Source organism: Centruroides sculpturatus, unplaced genomic scaffold (assembly GCF_000671375.1).
Source record: "Centruroides sculpturatus isolate CEXI.00-Female unplaced genomic scaffold, Cexi_2.0 scaffold506, whole genome shotgun sequence".
NCBI classification, from domain to species: domain Eukaryota; kingdom Metazoa; phylum Arthropoda; class Arachnida; order Scorpiones; family Buthidae; genus Centruroides; species Centruroides sculpturatus.
The window spans coordinates 383,015-404,708 of NW_019384672.1; the positions used below are offsets into that span (position 1 = coordinate 383,015).

At 31.0% G+C, this 21,694-nt stretch overlaps 4 protein-coding genes and 1 pseudogene across 5 annotated transcripts in view; all 5 read right to left on the reverse strand.

Annotated features, from left to right (window-relative positions):
- Window positions 1–191: 191 nt before the first annotated feature.
- On the reverse strand, window positions 192–3,897 carry LOC111626736 (patched domain-containing protein 1-like). The gene is made up of 2 exons (XM_023370219.1): window positions 3,605–3,897; window positions 192–837 (listed from the first exon to the last, which is right to left on the reverse strand). The coding sequence occupies exons 1-2, from the start codon at window positions 3,895–3,897 to the stop codon at window positions 330–332; spliced, it is 801 nt and encodes a 266-aa protein (XP_023225987.1). The 3' UTR covers window positions 192–329.
- Window positions 3,898–13,531: 9,634 nt separating this feature from the next.
- LOC111626748 lies at window positions 13,532–15,060 on the reverse strand (annotated as a pseudogene).
- A 577-nt stretch (window positions 15,061–15,637) lies between these two features.
- On the reverse strand, window positions 15,638–18,834 carry LOC111626763 (patched domain-containing protein 3-like). 2 transcript variants are annotated; one of them, XM_023370253.1, is made up of 3 exons: window positions 18,751–18,834; window positions 18,629–18,673; window positions 15,638–17,262 (listed from the first exon to the last, which is right to left on the reverse strand). In XM_023370253.1, exon 3 carries the CDS (start codon window positions 17,183–17,185, stop codon window positions 15,719–15,721), a length of 1,467 nt encoding a protein of 488 aa, XP_023226021.1. In that variant the 5' UTR covers window positions 17,186–17,262; window positions 18,629–18,673; window positions 18,751–18,834; the 3' UTR covers window positions 15,638–15,718. The 2 variants fall into 2 exon arrangements, with proteins under 2 accessions (XP_023226021.1, XP_023226020.1); XM_023370252.1 differs by lacking the exon at window positions 18,629–18,673 and having other exon boundaries at window positions 18,751–18,831.
- The window catches only part of LOC111626749 (patched domain-containing protein 3-like), a 12,531-nt gene continuing 9,644 nt past the window's right edge, over window positions 18,808–21,694 (reverse strand). The window contains exons 3-5 of the mRNA XM_023370238.1: window positions 20,677–21,157; window positions 18,858–19,291; window positions 18,808–18,822 (exon numbers count right to left, since the gene is read on the reverse strand). Coding sequence (XP_023226006.1) covers window positions 18,808–18,822; window positions 18,858–19,291; window positions 20,677–20,959 — 732 coding nt within the window. The 5' untranslated portion in view covers window positions 20,960–21,157. The remainder of the gene's footprint in view (window positions 18,823–18,857; window positions 19,292–20,676; window positions 21,158–21,694) is intronic.
- LOC111626750 overlaps window positions 20,980–21,694 on the reverse strand; it is a 9,894-nt gene continuing 9,179 nt past the window's right edge. The window contains exon 3 of the mRNA XM_023370239.1: window positions 20,980–21,157. Within this exon, the coding sequence (XP_023226007.1) occupies window positions 20,980–21,157 (178 nt within the window). The remainder of the gene's footprint in view (window positions 21,158–21,694) is intronic.

A 21,694-nucleotide genomic window follows, 5' to 3' on the forward strand; every position in this document is an offset into this window, starting at 1 on the left:
ATGCTGTAAACTATTACAATTTTACTACTATAAACTCCAAATACGCAATAAATCGAGTCTAGATGTTTCAAGTTCATTATACAAAAGACGTTGAAATATTCACAAAAATTCTAAATATCATTTCAACATAACTACGCTAATAATAACTTCAAAATTAAAAAAATTACGAATTTTTAACAAATTATGGAACTTCCAACATCTCAACGACAAAATAACTTCAGCAATGAAGTTAGCATTGACAAGATGAACGATTATTTATGACTATTGCTTTGTATTTCGTGACAACGTATAAACAAATAAATCAGGTTTTTCTATATATATTTACTTCGTTATAAAAGATTTTCAAAAGACTTACCTAACATCAGGAAAATAATCATAACGTTTAATGGGACATATTCCATTTTGCAGTAAATTAGTAGTCCAAATGCTGCAACAGTGGCTAAGAATGGTGATACACAGCTAGCAATACCCAACCAGGGCTTACTACGCAGTGCTTCAGTTGATAAGCAAGAAACTGCAGAGAATATCAACATTATTGGAGCCGCAATAATAATGAGAGAAAAAATATTTTCGCCATTTCGGTTAACTTCATTATTGACAGACTGACCAATGAACTTATAAATTTCGATATTATTCATGTGAATTGTTGATGTTGATTCTAGAAAAGTTTTTTCCCACATTAGTGCCATTTCTTTAGTTTCTTCTGTAGCACGGTCCAGTGGATAAAACAGTCTAATTGCCTTAGAATCTCGAATCATATTTTTCTCGTCTACTGTGACACCTCCGAATTCGATACCGGAAATTACTAATTTGCCATCAATTCTATCAGCTGGATATCTGCAAATAGATAGAACCAGTTCATTGTAACTATATGTAAATATGAATTATATTATTTCTTTTTAAAAACCATAAAAATTAGAAATGTACATAACTTTTAATATAATTGTTCTAAATGCATCACGATGCGGTTACATTTTTAAAAGTAGATAATGTTTACATTTTAAATGTACAGTAATAAAGTAAATTTAAAATTATGCCATTTAACATAATATTTAGAAATTAAAATTAATTTAAGTGATATCACTGAGCTCAAATCAATAATAAAAAAAAATTATAGTTAATAGTCAATATTTCCGTAAATTAAGAAGCCTGTAGTTTTTGTCAGAAACATAAAAATTTCACCAAAAATTTACCTGTGATTAAACTGTTTATGTCAATAAGTGACATAACAATTATCGAACTTGCAGTAAATTACAAGATCATCTTTCGTTCGATGGAATATGATTAAGGGCATCTTTATTCTCATTAGCCTACCCGTGTTAATTAGGTAGCGAGGTTTGAAAAACTCCCATATTATATTAGTTTTATAGACGAATAATTTTGTAATTTCTGATAATACAGAAAGCATAGTTTTTCAGTGGGATTTCTTCTAAAAATATTTATAATGGTTATTATATAGTACACTGAAAACTGCTTAGGCGACCAGCTGCATTCGACGGGCACCTGTCAAAACGGGTAAAAATTTCTTGCACCGAATAGTTTATCCATAGAGTCTTCGTATAAGTTACCCATATTAAACGACCACCCCGCGTAACGCGACCGCGGACATTCCGCATCGATTTTTGGTCCGGAACGATATACAACAACTGTAATAAGCGACCACTTCCGCGAATATATCTGGTCTAAACTATTGTTCAACATCGTTTTTCCCCTCCTAATGTAATGAATCAGTCTAAACTCTCGTTCGAACCCACCTCGGGCACAAACTGAAATGAATTTCCTTTGTTGCTAGACTAATTCATTAACGCCTGCACCTAATTTCAAGGGTGGGAGAGCACTTCTCCCACCCTTGAAATTAGGTGCAGGCGTTAATGAATTAGTCTAGCAACAAAGGAAATTCATTTCAGTTTGTTCGAAAATGTCCGAAAAACGAAAGAAATGCAAAATGTCGTTAGAAGATCGTATCAAAGTTATCACAACAGCAATTAGCGGCGAAGTTTAACTGTGGGAAAACGAAATTTATTTTATCGTAGACCTACAGTATTTTCCTTGGGGGTGTAAAATATTGTACACGACACAATTAATCGGTTGATCTCATCGCTTTATTTTTTTATTTATTTAGAAGCTCATATACAGTACAGTACATGTGCGATTAATAGTTTCTGTATCAACCTACCTTATTTCCACGATATTTTTAGAAAAATAATGTCCAAGTAATTTTCGCACGCAAAATATTAAAAAAACAATAAACTCATTAATGCAAAAATCGTAATAAAATCGTATAATGAGAAAAAAATAATAAAATCGTTTTATAATTAATTAATAATATTTCTTATTGTACTTAAAAAAATATTTTAAAAAATATAGTATTTTTAAAGTTAAAATAAGTGATGTAGAGATACGACGCGCTTGTAGGCCTATATCGATGACATAATATGTGTAACTGAGGAACGAACGAAAAAAAAAAAACCAAGTGGAATAAATTAAGTCGGAGAAAAAAAAAGTGTGCATTGTAATCGAGAAAATACGAGTATTGTATTAATCTTTAAAACATTGATAATAAATCTGTCTTATAAAATCACGACTACTCCTGTAAACGAGTTATCCGATANAATAAGTGTTATAATTAGAATTGACAGATTAACTTATACACTGGCTGAGCTAAAGTAACTGAGGAACGAACGAAAAAAAAAAAACCAAGTGGAATAAATTAAGTCGGAGAAAAAAAAAGTGTGCATTGTAATCGAGAAAATACGAGTATTGTATTAATCTTTAAAACATTGATAATAAATCTGTCTTATAAAATCACGACTACTCCTGTAAACGAGTTATCCGATAAGAATAAAATACAATACCAATATAGTTCTATCGTTGAAAAAGTTCGCTTATTTTTGCTCGCCTCGAGTTTTGCTTAGTAGAAATGGCTAAAAAGTGCGCAAAATACGTACGGAAATACGGTATTACAGCATCACCCGTATTGGACAACACCTGTCTAAAAGACAACTTTTTGAAGGAACCGTAAATGGTCGCCATAGACAGGTTTTACTGTATTCATTTAATTACTCGTATATTACTAATAAAAGTTTTTTCACTATTAATTACTGTTGTGTCGGGTGTTTTCCACGTGTGAAAACCTAACGACCGGCGTTCAATCTGGAACCGATCAGATTACACCTACGTGTGGGCGCGCGATTCGGCGATGTCTTTGGTTCGGGTCAGTCGAACGAGCAGGACGTGACCGGTGTTTAGTCCGACCGTTATAACAGTTTCTTTGTTATATAATTAACGGCGATCTACGATTAGAGATCTTAGTCCTTAAGAACTTTTACAATTACTAAGTTCGAATATTTTGTAAGAATATTTAATTTACAAAAAGTATTTTATTTCTTTAAAAACTTGAATTTTTCTTACCTGACTTTCTTATCCACATTATATACAGTTAATAAAATTTTATTATATATTTTAATATAAGTCATTAAAATGAAATTGTATAGCTATATTACATTAATTTAAAAAATTTACTTATAGACAAATGTAATTGTCTTTCACATAAGAATCGATTTAAAAGTTGTTATTATATTAATAATATAAGAATAAATCTTACTTGATCTTGTACATTCCTTTTTTTATGTCTTTCGTCTTTCCTTTCAATGACAAAACAAAATTCTCGTGGCAAGTGCTTCCGTCTGCCTTACAACACAAATCTTCGTAACGAAGGAATGCGTTATTCCATAGAAAACTGACATTTCTAATGATTTCGTCAAGTTTGATGACCTCTTCAATTATTGATTCTTCTAATATGGAAGTTTCATATTTTGACGTTATCTGTATTACTGCCATTCCTTCCGCTCTAGATAATCTTCTGTAATCACATTGTGACGTGTTTATGGGAAACATCGATTCGATTGCTGCTCTATCTACTTTACTTCTTGCNCCTCTTCAATTATTGATTCTTCTAATATGGAAGTTTCATATTTTGACGTTATCTGTATTACTGCCATTCCTTCCGCTCTAGATAATCTTCTGTAATCACATTGTGACGTGTTTATGGGAAACATCGATTCGATTGCTGCTCTATCTACTTTACTTCTTGCATCGGTTGGTGCATAAAGATATTCTGCATCCATTGTAGGTGATACACGTAATATTCCTGTTACTAACACCAGGGAAAATATAAAAAGAATTGCGACGTGTATTTGTGGATAGCATCCTACATTGTAACCAATGCGAGATAATGTAGCAGAAACTACTCTTCTAACCACGTCAAGCTTCATTCTTTTACATAAACAATCAAAGCGGAAGGGAATACTCTGTGAGATATTTAATACAACACGTTGTATTTAAGTCTGTATTAGTAACATCGAATGTTTTAATACGATTCTTATTATAATGGGTAATTGTGTAGACGAAATATCATAAGTCCGCTGGATCCTCTATCTGCCTATTATCAATAACATTCATTATTATAAAAATGTATTTTATTAATGTATAATCATATACTTATTTGCTACTTATTTAAAAGTACTTCTAAAATTTAGTAATTTTAAATTATTCAATATCAACTGAAGCAAAAGATAGCATATTAATTATACAAATCAACCGAACAATCTTAAATGTATAGGTATGTGTACTTACGTGCTGCAAAGCCAGCGACTTATATAATACTTCCATTACTGCTGAATATGTCTGGTTATGTTTGTTAAAAGGTAAAATGTTCGATTAAAATATGTCATAAGATAAACGTCACTTCCAAGTGACAAAGTACAAATAATACGATAAGAATTTTAAAGGTCCAGGTTATCAATCACGCATGTTATCATTAGGAAGATACTTTGAAAGTGTAATAAATGTAATCGATGTCGAAGTATATTTAATTTTAAATATAAGTTACAACTCTGTTTAATATTAATTTAAATATTTTTCATCGTTTGCTTAACTTCTTATAGATGTAAAAATGATAAAACGCGTTTATTATACAGTTTTTCATAGGTACGCGCGGTGATTGTTGGAAAACGTGTCAGGCAAATGATTAGGAACAATTGTATACTGTGTTGTCTATATCAGTGTTTCTCAACCTCTAACGAATCGTCGCCCCCTTCAACGTAGGATCGCACCCTTAATTCAACTGATAATTTTTATACGTGAAAAAATGACAATAAGTGTTATAATTAGAATTGACAGATTAACTTATACACGGGTTGAGATGATAACGTGTTTTTCACGTTCATATTAAAGTAAAATTACTTATAACTTAAGATATTTCGTTAATAAATTATTTTTACTTTATGTTTCTCTCTGTATCTGTCTATAGCCACGAGGCCACCGAAAAATAATAATTGGTAAACATAGGCGAAAATGATTGCTAGAGCCGCATACGCGCTGAATATATGAATACTTTAGAAGGGGGTTACAAATCCCATACAAAAGGCAAAACAATTGGTCAGAAACGTGATAGTGATAGAGACAGCAGCTTCTGTGTATGCTCCTTTTATTCTATCTGGAACAGAAGCGTTAACGTCAGTTCTTCTCCACGCAGCTATCAATATAAATGCATCGTCTATTCTAATTCCTCAAATATTCAGAAAAGTAAATGATGTGTTGTATGAAGCTATTCTAATATACATAAATTTCAACAATATATTTTCGAAAGTTAATCTCTTATTATACAATAGCCAGTTTATGCAATGATATTTTCCATTATGCTTACAAATGTACTTATATTGTACTTTAATTAATTTTTAATAGTGTATAAGGTGAATACACAAGCATAACATAAGACTATATTTCCGTTTTGCTTCATAATAAATACAATTGTAATACCGAATAATTCATTAGTAGTGTTCGTTAATTTGCATACCGTGAATCTACTGTTCTTTTTAATGTAAACAACTTGTATATCGGGTCCTGTATATGAAAACGAAGTAATTCTTCGATATAAAATTTATGCTACCTACTTTGGTGTAACGAATCTTGGAGTAGAAACTTTCAGGGGAGGCAGAAAACAGAAATAAACCGTATTTATATAAGAATTGTGATCGGAAACGCCATTCTGATGTATTAGACGACACAGTAATGTAAAGTAATGACAAGACAATAAATTGTGAAGATGATCTCTAATGAAAATGAAAACATGTTAAGATGGCTTTCCTACCTCTATGGATATGGTTTATTTTATGTTCTCTGTCCTCCGAAAAAGTTGTCACTTAAGATTTGAATCCCTCTATGTAATGTTCAGTTCTCCGAACACAGATCTATTGTTTAGCATGTAACTCTGTTATTCAACTTTCTGAAAATCAAATTTTGTAGGCTACACACTTTTCGAAACTAACTACATTCGAAATTTGGGAACTGTCTGTACATATACTTCATAAAGCTAATTATAGCCTATATTTTTGAAGTTTGCTATCGTTACTGTAAAAATTGATATTAATAAACTGTGTTGCACTTTTACATGTAAACATGTATTGTATATTTAATTTATTTCTGTTATTTGTTTTTAAATAATTATTTTAAAACTTACATAGTCATAACACAAAATCAATGTTATAAATCACCATTTTATAATTTCAAATCGCCATCTTTAATGAGTAATTTATTGAAATATTCTTTCAATTAAATACTTATTTCACTTACTGCTTTAACATTACATTAAAAATATATAAAATTTTTGTAGTTAGAAGTGTATTGATCCGCTTGGAGTAGGTTCGGTTTCATTCACACGCAATCAGCACTCATTTGAATTCTATCGGTCTAGTGTATTTTCATACACTAGACCGATAGAATATATGATATTTCATACACTAGCATGCACTCGAGTTCTATGCGTCTAGTGCATCCTCCTCTAACTAGCACTCCTCCAAGATCTACAGATTGTATTAATAGAAATAAGAAAATGTCTTTAAACAACTGAACCCACCAGTTTAACCGATACCAGTCGAATATAGTATTCAATACCTGCCAAAAAAATAGTAAAAACGTTGTTTCATTTTTACTGGCATTTTAACGCTTACGTACTTATTGTATTTTTGATATCGAAATAATCAAGTATACGATCTAAATTCATTAAAATATGTACTTCATTTAGTAACACAGACAGTGTACAAACATCAGACTGGTGACAATAAATATAAAATTCAAGTTAATGTAGTGCGAAAATATATTCATTGTATCTAAATTAGTGTGAGATAAACAGAAAGGTGCAATATGTAAAGATTATTCATGAAATTAATAAATCAGTGGTTCTTCCATACAAAGAAAACGTATAGCTCGATGTCATCGACTCTTGGAATTTGTAATCGAACACATATGCTTTTGAATTATCAGTCGTTCTACTATGAAGAATTAACTTATAAGGAAACGTTTCCTTCTGCAAAACCTAAAAATTAAAAAAATTTATGTGAGTTTTATATACTTTTCCCTACATATGAAAATTGGTTATTTCTAGATGCTCGTATTCTAATTGATCCGAGATAGTAAACGTTAAAGTTTGAACACTGCCGGAATAGTTAATCTTAATATGTGTTATGTACACTTAACAGCTGGAAAAATAAAGTTTCTTAATTTTGTACATTGCTTTATTGATATATTTTCTCTTTCTTTTCAATAATACAGTCTAAAATTCCCATCTGTTTTGTAACACAAATCATCGTATTGAACAGAAGTACTATTGAAAACGACAGTGACATTTTGCATGATTTCGTGAAATTTAACTAGTGTTATATTTACTGATTCTTCTAATATGGAGGTTTAATTTTATCATCTTATCTGTAGTGTCCAATTCGTTCGAATCTAGATAATCTTCTGTAATCACATTGTTAACTGTTTGTGGAAAATATTACAGCTCTATCTGCTTGCTTCTTGCATCGATCGGATGGAGTAAAAATATATTCTGTATCTTTCGGAGGTGATAAATTTACTATTCCCGTTGCAAACACTAATAAAAATACAATGGGAATTGCTCCGTATTATATGTGCATAACACTTTACTTTGTAACTAATGCGAAATAAGAGGACAATTACGATTCTTCTGAAAAAATTCTTGTTCATTTTTCCACGGGAAATAAAGAAAACTGTGGTAAACACAATATAATATACAGATTACTGTGCCGTAAAAAAGATTTAAGTAAAGTTTTATTAAAGTTTTACACGTAATATTTCAGTTTCTTCTACAAATAATAATGGTAATGGTCCCCACATACTCCAGAACAGCGGTCGGCAACCGGTGGTCCGTAGACCATTGAACCTCCGCGAAAAAATTGGGGTGTAATACGTTTGTAGATTTTCTAAAAATAATTTCCCGATTTGCTTTCGGATTTACATAAGCCACTACTTTCCTCAACAAAAGTATGAGGTAGTCCTATCGTACGGTAAAATACACGACGCTAATTAAAATACTGTATAACTATTACATTCAAAGGAGTTTAAATACTTACAGTTTCATTGATTGTTCAATAATTTACACAAGAATTCTATACTTTTAATTTGAAAAATGATAATACAAATTTGATTGAACATATTTACAGATATATCTATTACGGAACTGGATACATGAAATTTCTGTAAATTTGAAAAGTGTTGTATCTTAACACACTGATTCTGAACTGACATTCAAAAGCACAGTCTTGTCCATTGACAGAAAGAACTGTCAATCCTAATTAAGGCATTAAAAATTTTTTTCTGATAAGTGTAATCTATGGAAAATATTGTAACAAAGTATACATTTTCTGTTATTTATTATCTGTGCACGTATATGTAAATTTAAACACTAATCACACTATTAAAGTTATCAATTGTATATGATTTGGTTTAGAGGTTCATAAATATCAAGTATGAAGTTAAAATTCGTTCAAAACAAATAATAATAATGATAATCTTAAATAATTTATTAAGTAAAAGTAAACCATTTTAAAATTATTCCTATAAATTTAAGAAAACTTGCAAGGTAAACCGTATACTGTGTTTTCACTTTATACTCACTCCATATGGAAACAAAATTTACCATTAGTGTAAAAACATCATTTAATTATATTTGTTAATTATAATTCTTTAAGAAGTATTAAAAATTTGTTTTTAAGTATTAAAGGAGCTAGAGGAAGGGGTTAACAGTCTATAATATAAATATAGAATTTTAGTTGAATAAATATTTTGCCTTTCAATTTTACGTACAAGACGTCCCCCAAAAGCTATGGATAGACATGACATACAGAAATTACCATTACCGGCAGCAGCGCGCCAATGTATACCAATGTGTACGTCCTTGGTTAGCATCTTCACCTGGTTTCCGTCACCATATATATTTTTTGGTAGTCGGCAATGGAATAAGCTCCCTACGAAAAGTCGTCCTCATTCTGGGCAATCTCTCCCACTACCAGTGGATCTAACAATACTAGTTTGTCGGTGTTGTAGACGAGACGACCATACAAAAGATCTACCACAGTTTATCAATCTCAGCCGTAGGTTCACCGAACGTTTTCATCAAGCTTTTTCCGAACCTTTCTTCCCGGTATCCATGTTCTTTATTGATGCAGATGCGTTAAATAGAAAAATATGGAAATAATCGCAATATTAATACATTTTCATTTGCAGTTTTTATCTAAAATGCAAATGAATATTATTCCAGAATAATAATAATTAAATATAACAGTTACGCGTTTTGTTAAAATTAGATTAATTAGGATAGAAAATGTATGGCGGCAATTTCCACAAGTCAGCGGATGCGTATTGCTAAGGAAGCAAAGATGTTGCATCAGTTATTCGTATTGTACAGTACTGTAATAAAAATGAGCATTACTTAATATAAATTAATAATTTATTTATTTAATATATAGAAATTGTCAAATATATTTACTCAAATAAATGTTTTTCATTATGTTTCCGCGATTCTTTTCTTTTAAGACAGAATAAATAGTTATGTGGGGCTTTCTTTTTTGGGGGGAGTGTAGTGACTGTAGTCACGATATTAGGCAGTTTTTCTTTAATACAGTTCTGAAGAGGTGCAAAATACTCCTTCTTCTCTATTTCTATAGCTACTCTCCCACCACCGATTTTCTTAATTTTTTCCACGCCAATTTTCATATCTGATGGCCGATTGTTCTGTTGCAATAGTTTGCGAATCCGATTGCTGTCATTGTTTTCATTTTTGTCATGAACTAGGAGGACATTAGAGGAACTTATTGGCGTTTTCATTCCCGTAAACGTTTTTCCGGACTGAAGAACGCTGCTGTAAGACGGGCTTTGGGGAACAATAGGGTTTTAATGTAATCAAATTTATCAAAATTTCCAAAATGACATTTTGTCTATCAATTATACCTTGATTGAAATTCCTAGATAAAATTTTGTGAGAGTAGCCGGGGGTACAACTCCGTTTTGGATTGTTTGTAGCACTTACTCGGCCCAGATTATCCGAAATCTGTCTCCTTAGTTTCGAATCGAGGGATCCGATCTAAAAAAGTTTTATAGGAGGGCGATAATCGTTAATAGATCTAAATCTGTGAAGTTCAGATCCTTGTCAGGGTCCCGACACCAGTTAATCAATCTTCTTAGACGCGGATTAACACGCGTATGAGATCTAATTCGGTCACACAATTAAGAGACATTTTAATTAAAAACGAAACAATAAATTTAATAAAACAAGAAAATAAACTCATACAAAAATCTTACTGAACAAGAGATAGAATTACGACAAATATTATACAAATCGGGAGATAGCTATACTTATATTATACCCTATTCGCGATCGAGAGAGAGAGCTCACAAAATCGTTAAAAACATACAACCTGTTTTAGTTGTCGTTCGTCTTCTTCTCTGTAGGTAAGGGACACCTTGTAGATAAAGTTCATTTACTTCTTCGTATGGGAGATCAATATGTGCACAAAATCAAAGTATAATTTCTAAGTTCAGACTCGGGACTTAGTCTAAGTGACTCGTCTAAGGGCGTTGGTCATCAGAAGGAAAATGTATGTGGAGTTTGGACGCTTTCAGATCTGTCGTTCAACTCCCCGAATTCTGACAAGTTTCCTGTATCTCTTCTGAATTTCGACCAATCATCGGCCAGTAACTCTTTCATGAGAACGGATGAAAGGGGAATGAATGAGGGTTCACCATTTCTCATTTGAGCAGGATTTTAACCAGATAAGGGAAAGTCAGAGGATGTTCTAACTTCAGTGAAAGGAAGTGACATCTGTTATCTGCCTTTTCCCACTCTAAAACAGTATTTTTCTCACCAAAAATGAAGGAATATTTGGGTGACATTATTTTAACGTTATTAATAAAATATTAATTTAGACCCAGGGCCTTTCGGGTCTCACAATTTGTTCAAGTTTGTTATTATTCCGTTTGATTGCCAAGCCATTTATTTTAAATACCACTTCATTCTCTTTTTCAATTAACTTTTTGTTTTGCTCACCAGTTAATATTTTTTCTATTTTTCCTGTTAAATCCTCAAAACGCTGGAGAACAACATTGTTGTCATACAGGTCAATAATTCTCTTGACACTATGAACAATGAATTTTGTGTGCCGTGTCGTACAAATTTTCGCGTTGCCATTATCCGCGAGATATGCCTTCAGTTCTTCCAGTATTGTAAACGCAGCAAGCATAAGTTCAACCGAAGAAGTCCCTCTGTCACAAGCCATGTTAGCAAAAGAAAGGTGTCCTGTTCACTAAACTAGGCAAAACAAGTAGAACACATACACTCAACAACAAGTTGTCCCTTGTTCTGTTTCACCAGTTTGGTGCAAGTATCTATAAATGAGACACCGAGCACTCAAATTTTTGATGCAACTAATTACACACAAAGGGGCATGGAGTTTCTTTTAGAGGCAGGTGTTAGGATGCTGAAGAATGCCAGAGATACACAGAAAATCTAAGTTGTGAAGTACAGAAGGTCCAAAGATGCGAGCACACCACAAGAACAGAGGACGGTTGTCAGTAAGGGTGAGTGCTGTAACAGGCACAGCTAAATTTGTTTGATTACTGAGAACACTAGCCAAACAAATAAATCTGAGGCGTATGTTCATACAAATGATCTCCATCGGGTATTAATGAATATATGTCAGCTCCAGTAAATGTTGATTACACACAAGCAATTGATTGTGTATTTGTATATCCGTAAGTTGTAACGGTATGCCTAAAATGTCCACTAGATGCGCCCTAGCGATGATTTTAAATTAACAATAAATTATTTTTATTTGTAATAAAAATTTATTATTGATATGAATTTATTATTTATACCAGAAAATGGTATAAATAATCATTATATGCCTTCATCGACCTTGCGCCGCACGTTCACAACATTACGTGACTCAGTGAACCGTCGCGCATTGAATTGCCGGAATCTGTTGATAAAATGGAGGATACATTTAACATTGAGGATTACCAGCGAAGGTAAATAAACAAATTAAACTATTTTAAAGTATTTATAGGACGTTTTGTGAGAAGTCAAGGGCATAGAAATTTAACTTATGTCACTTACTGACACACAATCGTTATATTGGCTCATTTAAAACTTTTTAAAGAAGGCTTTAATTAAATGTTTAAAAAGATAGATCTAGGTGGTGAGTTCTAGATCTCGTCAGGATATCGACTTTGAAGTTTCTAACAGGTGTCAAGGATTCTGACGACAGATAAACCCTTTATCAACGAACGCGTGTTAATTCGCGTGTTACAAATTTGGAGAAACTAAGAGATTATTCTTTATCAGATATAGAGAGACAAAAGAACACATATTTAAAAACAAAATATCAAAAATTTAATAGACAAGATGTAAGATATACAAATTGGGCCTTCGAATATATCTATTTATACTATCGCGAAGAGAGAGAGAGATCACAATTCCAGTTAAAATCATACTACCTCAAAATATATTCTTTTCTTCTGTATGCAAGTAGATGCGAATGTCCTTATCTTTGGTTACTTCTTTTAGTTTCGTTCTTGTCCCTTTTTAATTCTCTGTCGGCACTTCATTAATCATTTTCTTTATCTTAGTAACTTAGAAATAAATTTAGTATGAACTTCGGCAGTTAATATGGGCATTGGCCGTGGGGAGCTTATATGGAATACGTCTATCTTCCTTAGGATCTTCTGGCGTACTCCCGAATGATACTAAAGAATCCCCTTTTTTGATGTTTTTCACCAATGGGAAAGTTGTATTATTCTCACGTGTTTGGGAAGAGTAGAGTTTACAGAGTTACTGGACTGTATGTGACTCTAAATTTTTGAAGATAAGGGAAAACAAGAAGGATGTCACACTTCCGTTGAGAAGGAAGTGACTTTTACTAGTTTCCTTCGTTTTTAACTTAAAATTCTTTCATTTAAATCAGAAATATTACTTCTACAAATTTATGTATTTGACGTAGATTTTCAATTAGAGGGGAGTGTGTCCAGAATCTCACAGTTTAATAACACTAAATAATTATTTTTAATTAGCGTGGTGCCTTTTACCGTACGATCTAACAATAGGACTACATCATACTTTTGTCGGGGAAAGTACTGTACAGAAATACTGTAATTATCAAACATGATTTCTGACAGCTTAGTAACTATCAAAAATATGTTGTATTTTTCTTTGAACAGCACTATTGTTATATTGTATATTAGATAATTCAGTTTCAAGAGTTTCATCATCACAACTAACTGTATCAAATTCGTCAAAATCATCCCCTGCCATCATACAGATGTTATGAAGTACACAGGCTGATAATATGTAGAGAAACAATATTGATGTTTCATTTGCATTAAAATATTTTAACCGTCTAAATCTTTATTTTAATAGTACAAAGTTCCTCTCAATAACAATTCTGCTTTTTGACAGCTTATTATTATATGTATGCATTTGAGCAGTTAGGTGACCATTATTTTTAAATGGTACCATTAATGACACAACAAGTGGGTAGGCAGCATCTCCCTCAATGTGATAATCTGATAAGGAAGAATCACTAAGTTTCTGAATCACTTCAGAATTTCTGTAAACTCTGGCATCATTAACAAAACCAGGAAAGCCACAATAACAGTCTGTAAAAACTAAGTTATGGTTGCAGACTGCCTGCAAAATTACCGAATGAAAATTCTTCCGGTTTACATATTTTTCCGCTGATTCACTTGGAGCTTTAATAGGAATATGGCACCCATCAATTGCCCCAATTATACCTGGGAAGCCAGCTATATTTTTAAATTTTAGACAAAAAATAAAAAATAGTCTAAAAAATAGCTTACTATAAAAAAATTACAGTACAAATGCAACATTACTTTTTCCTGACACTTATATTAATAAGCAATTTTCATGATGAAATGTATGGAAATTCTAATTTAAAAATAATAATTTAGTGTAATTAAACATTCTATAAATACTTTAAAACAGTTTAATTTATTTATTTATCTTCGCTGGTAATATTCGTCATTGTTAAGCATTTCCGCCATTTGTCGACAATATCCCATGAGACAGTGCGCGAACGTGTGGCGCAACGTGTTTTATATGGAGTTCAAACGTCAAACGTGTACTTCCGCTTGCCATTCAAGTTTAACGTTTGAACTTCGGCCGCAACTTCTTTATTATATGAAATAGACGCCAAAACACACATACACATACATTTCCAGGAGCAGATTTTTTGTTTTTTGAGTTTACAGGTATCAAACAATTCCAAGAACACGAATAGCCAAATGTGACAGGATTACAATATCAGAAAGTATATTCTATATAATATAACTGATATCTCATAGAAAAAAATTCAAAATACAAAATGTCGACATTTTTGTATCTAAATAATAGACAACAATTAGTTTAAAATAATCTAAAAATTTGCATCGACGTATATATAGAATCTATGTGAACACCAACTTATCAACAGGAGCACACGTGTTAGCTCCTGAAATTTTTTGTCACCCTAACAGATACCATTACCATGTGAGATACTTGTCACTGCGGATCCTGCTGTAGAAGCATGCAAATTATATACAGGAAAAAACTTGCGAACGACACCAGATCAGATGAGTATGTTATCTTATCTGATCTGGTAACTTATTAAAGCGTCACAGGGTAAACTGACTGTGTTTCTTTTTGAACATTGTTAATTTAACTATTACCTAAAAAGTTTTCATTTGACTTTTGAAACGAATATTTTAATTTTAATTCAGTATATATAATTTTTTTTTTATTTCAGTTTATTTTTTATATCGCTTTTTGCTATATTATAAGAATATGAGAGTAAATAAAAAACAAGCGGTGTTACCAAAGCTGCAAGTAAAATACTTTTGTAAAATCTACACTGATATTTTATTCAATATGCAAATAACATGAGAATACATCAAAGTTTTAAAAATTACATAAAAGAAATAGAAATATTACATGATCATATTTGATATTTTTTTTTATTTAAACTGCTTCAATTGAATAAATTCAAATTCAATTGTTAACATTCATGTTTCTGAATTGTGTTTTCAGAATTTAAAGAATCGATTTCGTTCGAAACAATTTCATTACATTCAAACTTATGTTTTTTCCTTTTAAACATAGAAAACGAAAGGGAATCCAAAAGGCTGAGAACTACGGGCAATAGAAATATTACATGATCATATTTGATATTTTTTTTTATTTAAACTGCTTCAATTGAATAAATTCAAATTCAATTGTTAACATTCATGTTTCTGAATTGTGTTTTCAGAATTTAAAGAATCGATTTCGTTCGAAACAATTTCATTACATTCAAACTTATGTTTTTTCCTCTTAAACATAGAAAACGAAAAAGAATCCAAAAAGCTGAGAACTACGGGCAATAAAAAAACTGTGAAATAAAGCGAAAATTACCATTAAAGATATGATTTTAAAAAATATCACAAATGATTCCGATGGTCCAAAATACGCTACCGAAACACCCAAAACGGTAGTTACGCATCCCTGTAAGACAGGATATCCAGCAGCGTATAAGCAACTTCGGATTTTCTCATTTGGTGTTTTCTTTTTGCAATTGAGAAACGCGTAAGTCGTATGTACTGTATAATCTACGCAAAATCCCGTACACATCACTAATATTATTAGTGAAGATGGACTAACAGTGACATTCCATAAAGACATGTATCCAATTAAACCAACCTGAATAGAAACAATAGTCATGACAACAGACAAAAGAAACAATATGTTCGGAGTAAATAAAAGAAACACAATAATTACTGTTCCCCCTGCAGCACAAATCGATTTTACGCAGTTTGAAGAAATATTAACATAGACGTCATAACACTTAAATCTACAATTATATACAATTACAGGAATTTTGCTGTTGTCGGCAATTTTCCTTACATTTTCAAGAAATGATCTTTTATCAATTCCACGTCTTAGATCAGAACTGGATATTAGAAATCTCGAAGCAGTAATTTTATCGCCTTCTTTATTAAAAATAACATCGTTTTTAAATCTGCCTGCAACGTTTACTTTCAAGAAAACATTTTTAAATGCACTCAAAAAGTCATCAGAATCACTGAGATTGTAACCAGAAAGCGAAAACTTTGCAACTGGAGATTTAGTAAATGCCAGAAATTCTCTCAGCCAACTTTCTGTGGTCGACGAATCGGATATAAATGGAGCAGACTCGAAACTTTGCAGGAGATCTTCTATGTCATTTTGGACAGTGACATTCGAATAATCTAATGACTGATTAATAATTATTTGAACTTGATGACTATAATTAGAAAAATACTTATTTTCAATATATGCATATGTAAACATATAAGAAAAGTTTGGAAAAAAGATTACTATATCATTTTCTTCTTGCGTGAATTGCATGCAATATATTGCACCTATAAGATAAACCATAAACAGAACAATTACGATAGTTTTAACGATTGGTTTTCCCAGCATTTTGCCGAGAACATTGCCAAAAAATGCCATAAAAATATTTTGTTTTTCCTTGCTTGTCGATTCGAATTGCTTTTTGTTTTGAATTTTCTGGTGATTTCGGTTAATTGTCCAGCAGAAAACAGAATGCAGATTATACTTTTCTCTGTATCCATCTAAAGCCATGAGTCCTCCAAAAAACAATAACTGATAAATGTAGTCAAACAGGATTGCAAGAGCTGCATACGCACTGAATATATGAATACATTTATAAGGTGTCAGAAATCCCATACAAAACGCAAACAAATTGGTCAGAGACGTAATAGTGATAGAGACAGCAGCTTCTGTGTACGCTTCTTTCATTCTATCTGGAACACAAGCGTTAACGTCAGTTCTTCTCCACGCAGCTATCAATATAAAGGCATCGTCTACTCCAATTCCTGAAATATACATCTAGAATTAATTATATGTTTTAACGACGTTATTTTAATATGTGCAAATTTGCAACAGCATATGTATGATAGTTTAAAGTTCTAATGGTCACTGTTTATATAATATAATATTTATTTCTTTTGAGAAACAAATATCTCGTATAACGAAAGGTAGACACATATTATTTGAGTATTTTGCATATCCTATACAATAACTAAATGCAATATGACTGCAACGTAGGAAATCGATTTTTGGCTATTTTTGATTTTAATGCAATGCAGCGGTAAGCATACATGCTAATTTGTATATGTCGTATGTCTGATGTAAAAATTAACAGCGTGTTGCAGTAGATGCTGACAATAAGTTTAACTTTATAGACTGTATGAAAGCAAGTTCGAAATTCGTTAATTTGGTTAAAAATTCAAAGGTGATTAGTATTTAAGAAAAATAAAATATTGATAATACAGTGGTAAAAAATTGATCTATGATTCTTGAAACTTAACCACAATTTGAAGATTTAATGAAATCTGGTTATTACAATCACTTTGTTACTTGCAGCTTAAGATAACAATAACCTGTTGATAGTAGTAAACAGAGAATAAGATATCAATATTTTTATATTGATATCTTCTAATGAACTGAATTTTTTTAGAAAGAATTACAGTATACAGTGAAAACATGCATAATTTATATTTATGGAAAAGTGTACTTAACATTACACATTTACGTATGTTATATTTCTTTTGAATAACAGTTTTTAATTCAACGTATCACAAATTTAAAGTAGAAAAATCGTAACAAAAATGTTCATCTCGAGACGTATGCTTCAATTAAAGACCTACAGCACCCGTATTGTTTAAACATTTTTGTCGTATCCACACAGAAGGTGTAGCTGTTTATAATTTATTCTAGAACACTAAATAAAAATGTTGATCGTCTGAAATATATTTTTAGAGCGACTTTGTCTTTAATTTGTGAAAAAATAATTATTCATCCGACGGAAAATCAAATATCCACACAGCTTATTATGTAAAAAATAAAATGTATAGTTAATGTTATAATAACATAGCTATAATATTATAAAAGTTGTAATAAAATGTATAGCCTATTACGGAAAAAATTTATGAAGAAATCGATTCAATATGAATTTTCGCGGCGATCGATATTATTATTTGTGATTGTAATAACCGGATTAAACTGTATTTAGACAATGTTCGCAATGCTATCGAAAGTTTATTAAACGAAGATAATCTTAATAAATATAATTTCACATAAATACCCTAATAATAATTTCAAAATTAAAAATTTTTGTATTTTTAATAAATGATAAAACACGACAAAGCAACGACAAAGCAACTTCAGCGATGAACGTACCATTGACAAGATGAATGATGTTTTTTCATAATTGCTGTGTTTTTCCTGACAAAATTAAATGCAATATACGGTATTTTTTAATATATATTTACTTCGTAATATAAGATTGTCATAAGACTTACCTAACATCAGAAAAATAATCATAACGTTCAATGGGACATACTCCATTTTGCAGTAAATTAGTAGTCCAAATGCTGCAACAGTGGCTAAGAATGGTGATGCANTTAACGATTGGTTTTCCCAGCATTTTGCCGAGAACATTGCCAAAAAATGCCATAAAAATATTTTGTTTTTCCTTGCTTGTCGATTCGAATTGCTTTTTGTTTTGAATTTTCTGGTGATTTCGGTTAATTGTCCAGCAGAAAACAGAATGCAGATTATACTTTTCTCTGTATCCATCTAAAGCCATGAGTCCTCCAAAAAACAATAACTGATAAATGTAGTCAAACAGGATTGCAAGAGCTGCATACGCACTGAATATATGAATACATTTATAAGGTGTCAGAAATCCCATACAAAACGCAAACAAATTGGTCAGAGACGTAATAGTGATAGAGACAGCAGCTTCTGTGTACGCTTCTTTCATTCTATCTGGAACACAAGCGTTAACGTCAGTTCTTCTCCACGCAGCTATCAATATAAAGGCATCGTCTACTCCAATTCCTGAAATATACATCTAGAATTAATTATATGTTTTAACGACGTTATTTTAATATGTGCAAATTTGCAACAGCATATGTATGATAGTTTAAAGTTCTAATGGTCACTGTTTATATAATATAATATTTATTTCTTTTGAGAAACAAATATCTCGTATAACGAAAGGTAGACACATATTATTTGAGTATTTTGCATATCCTATACAATAACTAAATGCAATATGACTGCAACGTAGGAAATCGATTTTTGGCTATTTTTGATTTTAATGCAATGCAGCGGTAAGCATACATGCTAATTTGTATATGTCGTATGTCTGATGTAAAAATTAACAGCGTGTTGCAGTAGATGCTGACAATAAGTTTAACTTTATAGACTGTATGAAAGCAAGTTCGAAATTCGTTAATTTGGTTAAAAATTCAAAGGTGATTAGTATTTAAGAAAAATAAAATATTGATAATTCAGTGGTAAAAAATTGATCTATGATTCTTGAAACTTAACCACAATTTGAAGATTTAATGAAATCTGGTTATTACAATCACTTTGTTACTTGCAGCTTAAGATAACAATAACCTGTTGATAGTAGTAAACAGAGAATAAGATATCAATATTTTTATATTGATATCTTCTAATGAACTGAATTTTTTTAGAAAGAATTACAGTATACAGTGAAAACATGCATAATTTATATTTATGGAAAAGTGTACTTAACATTACACATTTACGTATGTTATATTTCTTTTGAATAACAGTTTTTAATTCAACGTATCACAAATTTAAAGTAGAAAAATCGTAACAAAAATGTTCATCTCGAGACGTATGCTTCAATTAAAGACCTACAGCACCCGTATTGTTTAAACATTTTAGTCATATCCACACAGGTGTAGCTGTCTATAATTTATTCTAGAACACTAAATAAAAATGTTGAAATCATTTTATATTTATTAATTCTTGTATTTTAAAATAGCCAGTTTTTCAATAAACTTATTAATCAGAATTTATCAATCAGCCTATTGTCAAACTTATAAATTCTAAAATATGCTCTAAACTATTACAATTTTACTACTGTAAACTACAAATACGCAATAAATTCAGTTTAGATATTTCAAGTTCATTATACAAAAGACGTTGAAATATTAACAAAAATTCTAAATATAATTTCGACATAAATACGCTAATAATATTTTTTAAATTAAAAAATTACGTATTTTTAATAAATGATAGAACTTCAACATGGCAACGACAAAGCAACTTCAGCGATGAAGTTACCATTGACAAGATGAATGATTCTTTTTCATTATTGCTTTGTTTTTCCTGACAAAATTAAACGCAATATACGGGATTTTTCTATATATATTTACTTTGTAATATAAGATTGTCATAAGACTTACCTAACATCAGGAAAATAATCATAACGTTCAATGGGACATACTCCATTTTGCAGTAAATTAGTAGTCCAAATGCTGCAACAGTGGCTAAGAATGGTGATGCACAGCTAGCTATACCCAACCAGGGCTTACTGCTCAGTGCGTCAGTCGATAAGCAAGAAACTGCCGAAAATATCAACATTATTGGAGCAGCAATAATAATGAGAAAAAAAATATTTTCGCCATTTCGGTTAACTTCATTATTGACAGACTGACCAACGAACTTATAAATTTTGATATTATTCATATGAATTTTTGAAAGTGATTCTAGAATAGTTTTTCCCACATTAGTGCCATTTCTTTCGTTTCTTCAGTGGCATGATCCAGTGGATAATATAGTCTAATTGCCTTGGAATCTCGAATCACATTTTTCTCGTCTACTGTGACACCTCCGAATTCGAAACCGGAAATTACTAATTTGCCATCAATTTTATCAACTGGATATCTGTAAATAAATAGAACCAGTTCATTATAACTACATGTAAATATGAATTATGTTATTTTCTTTAAAATCCATAAAATTTAGAAATGTACATATTATGGACAAAATGATTAATCGGGCATTATACATAATGACCAAATAGGGCAGGCAGTGTGATAAATATTGATTAATTTATCAAATTGACCGGTCATTATGAATACTGCTATCACCTAGTCGGGCAAAGTGATAATAATAAGTTGAGGAGTGATCATCTAACATACGCTAGCCAATCGGCACGCTGAGTTGCGTGTGCGTATCTTATAGCGTTTAGTACAGATTTTTAAATTTGATTAAAAAACTTTTCTTATTTCATTTAGAAATATTTATTTTTTGTAAATTATATCAAAATACTATTAACTATATTAATTAAACTAATATTAACGAAAAGTATTATTAACAATTTTTGGTATAAATTATATAAAAAATTAAATGCTTTTTAGTTTATTTATTTGAGCAGTTAACATTTTCATGACATTTGGAATTACATAATTTTTTTTTCTT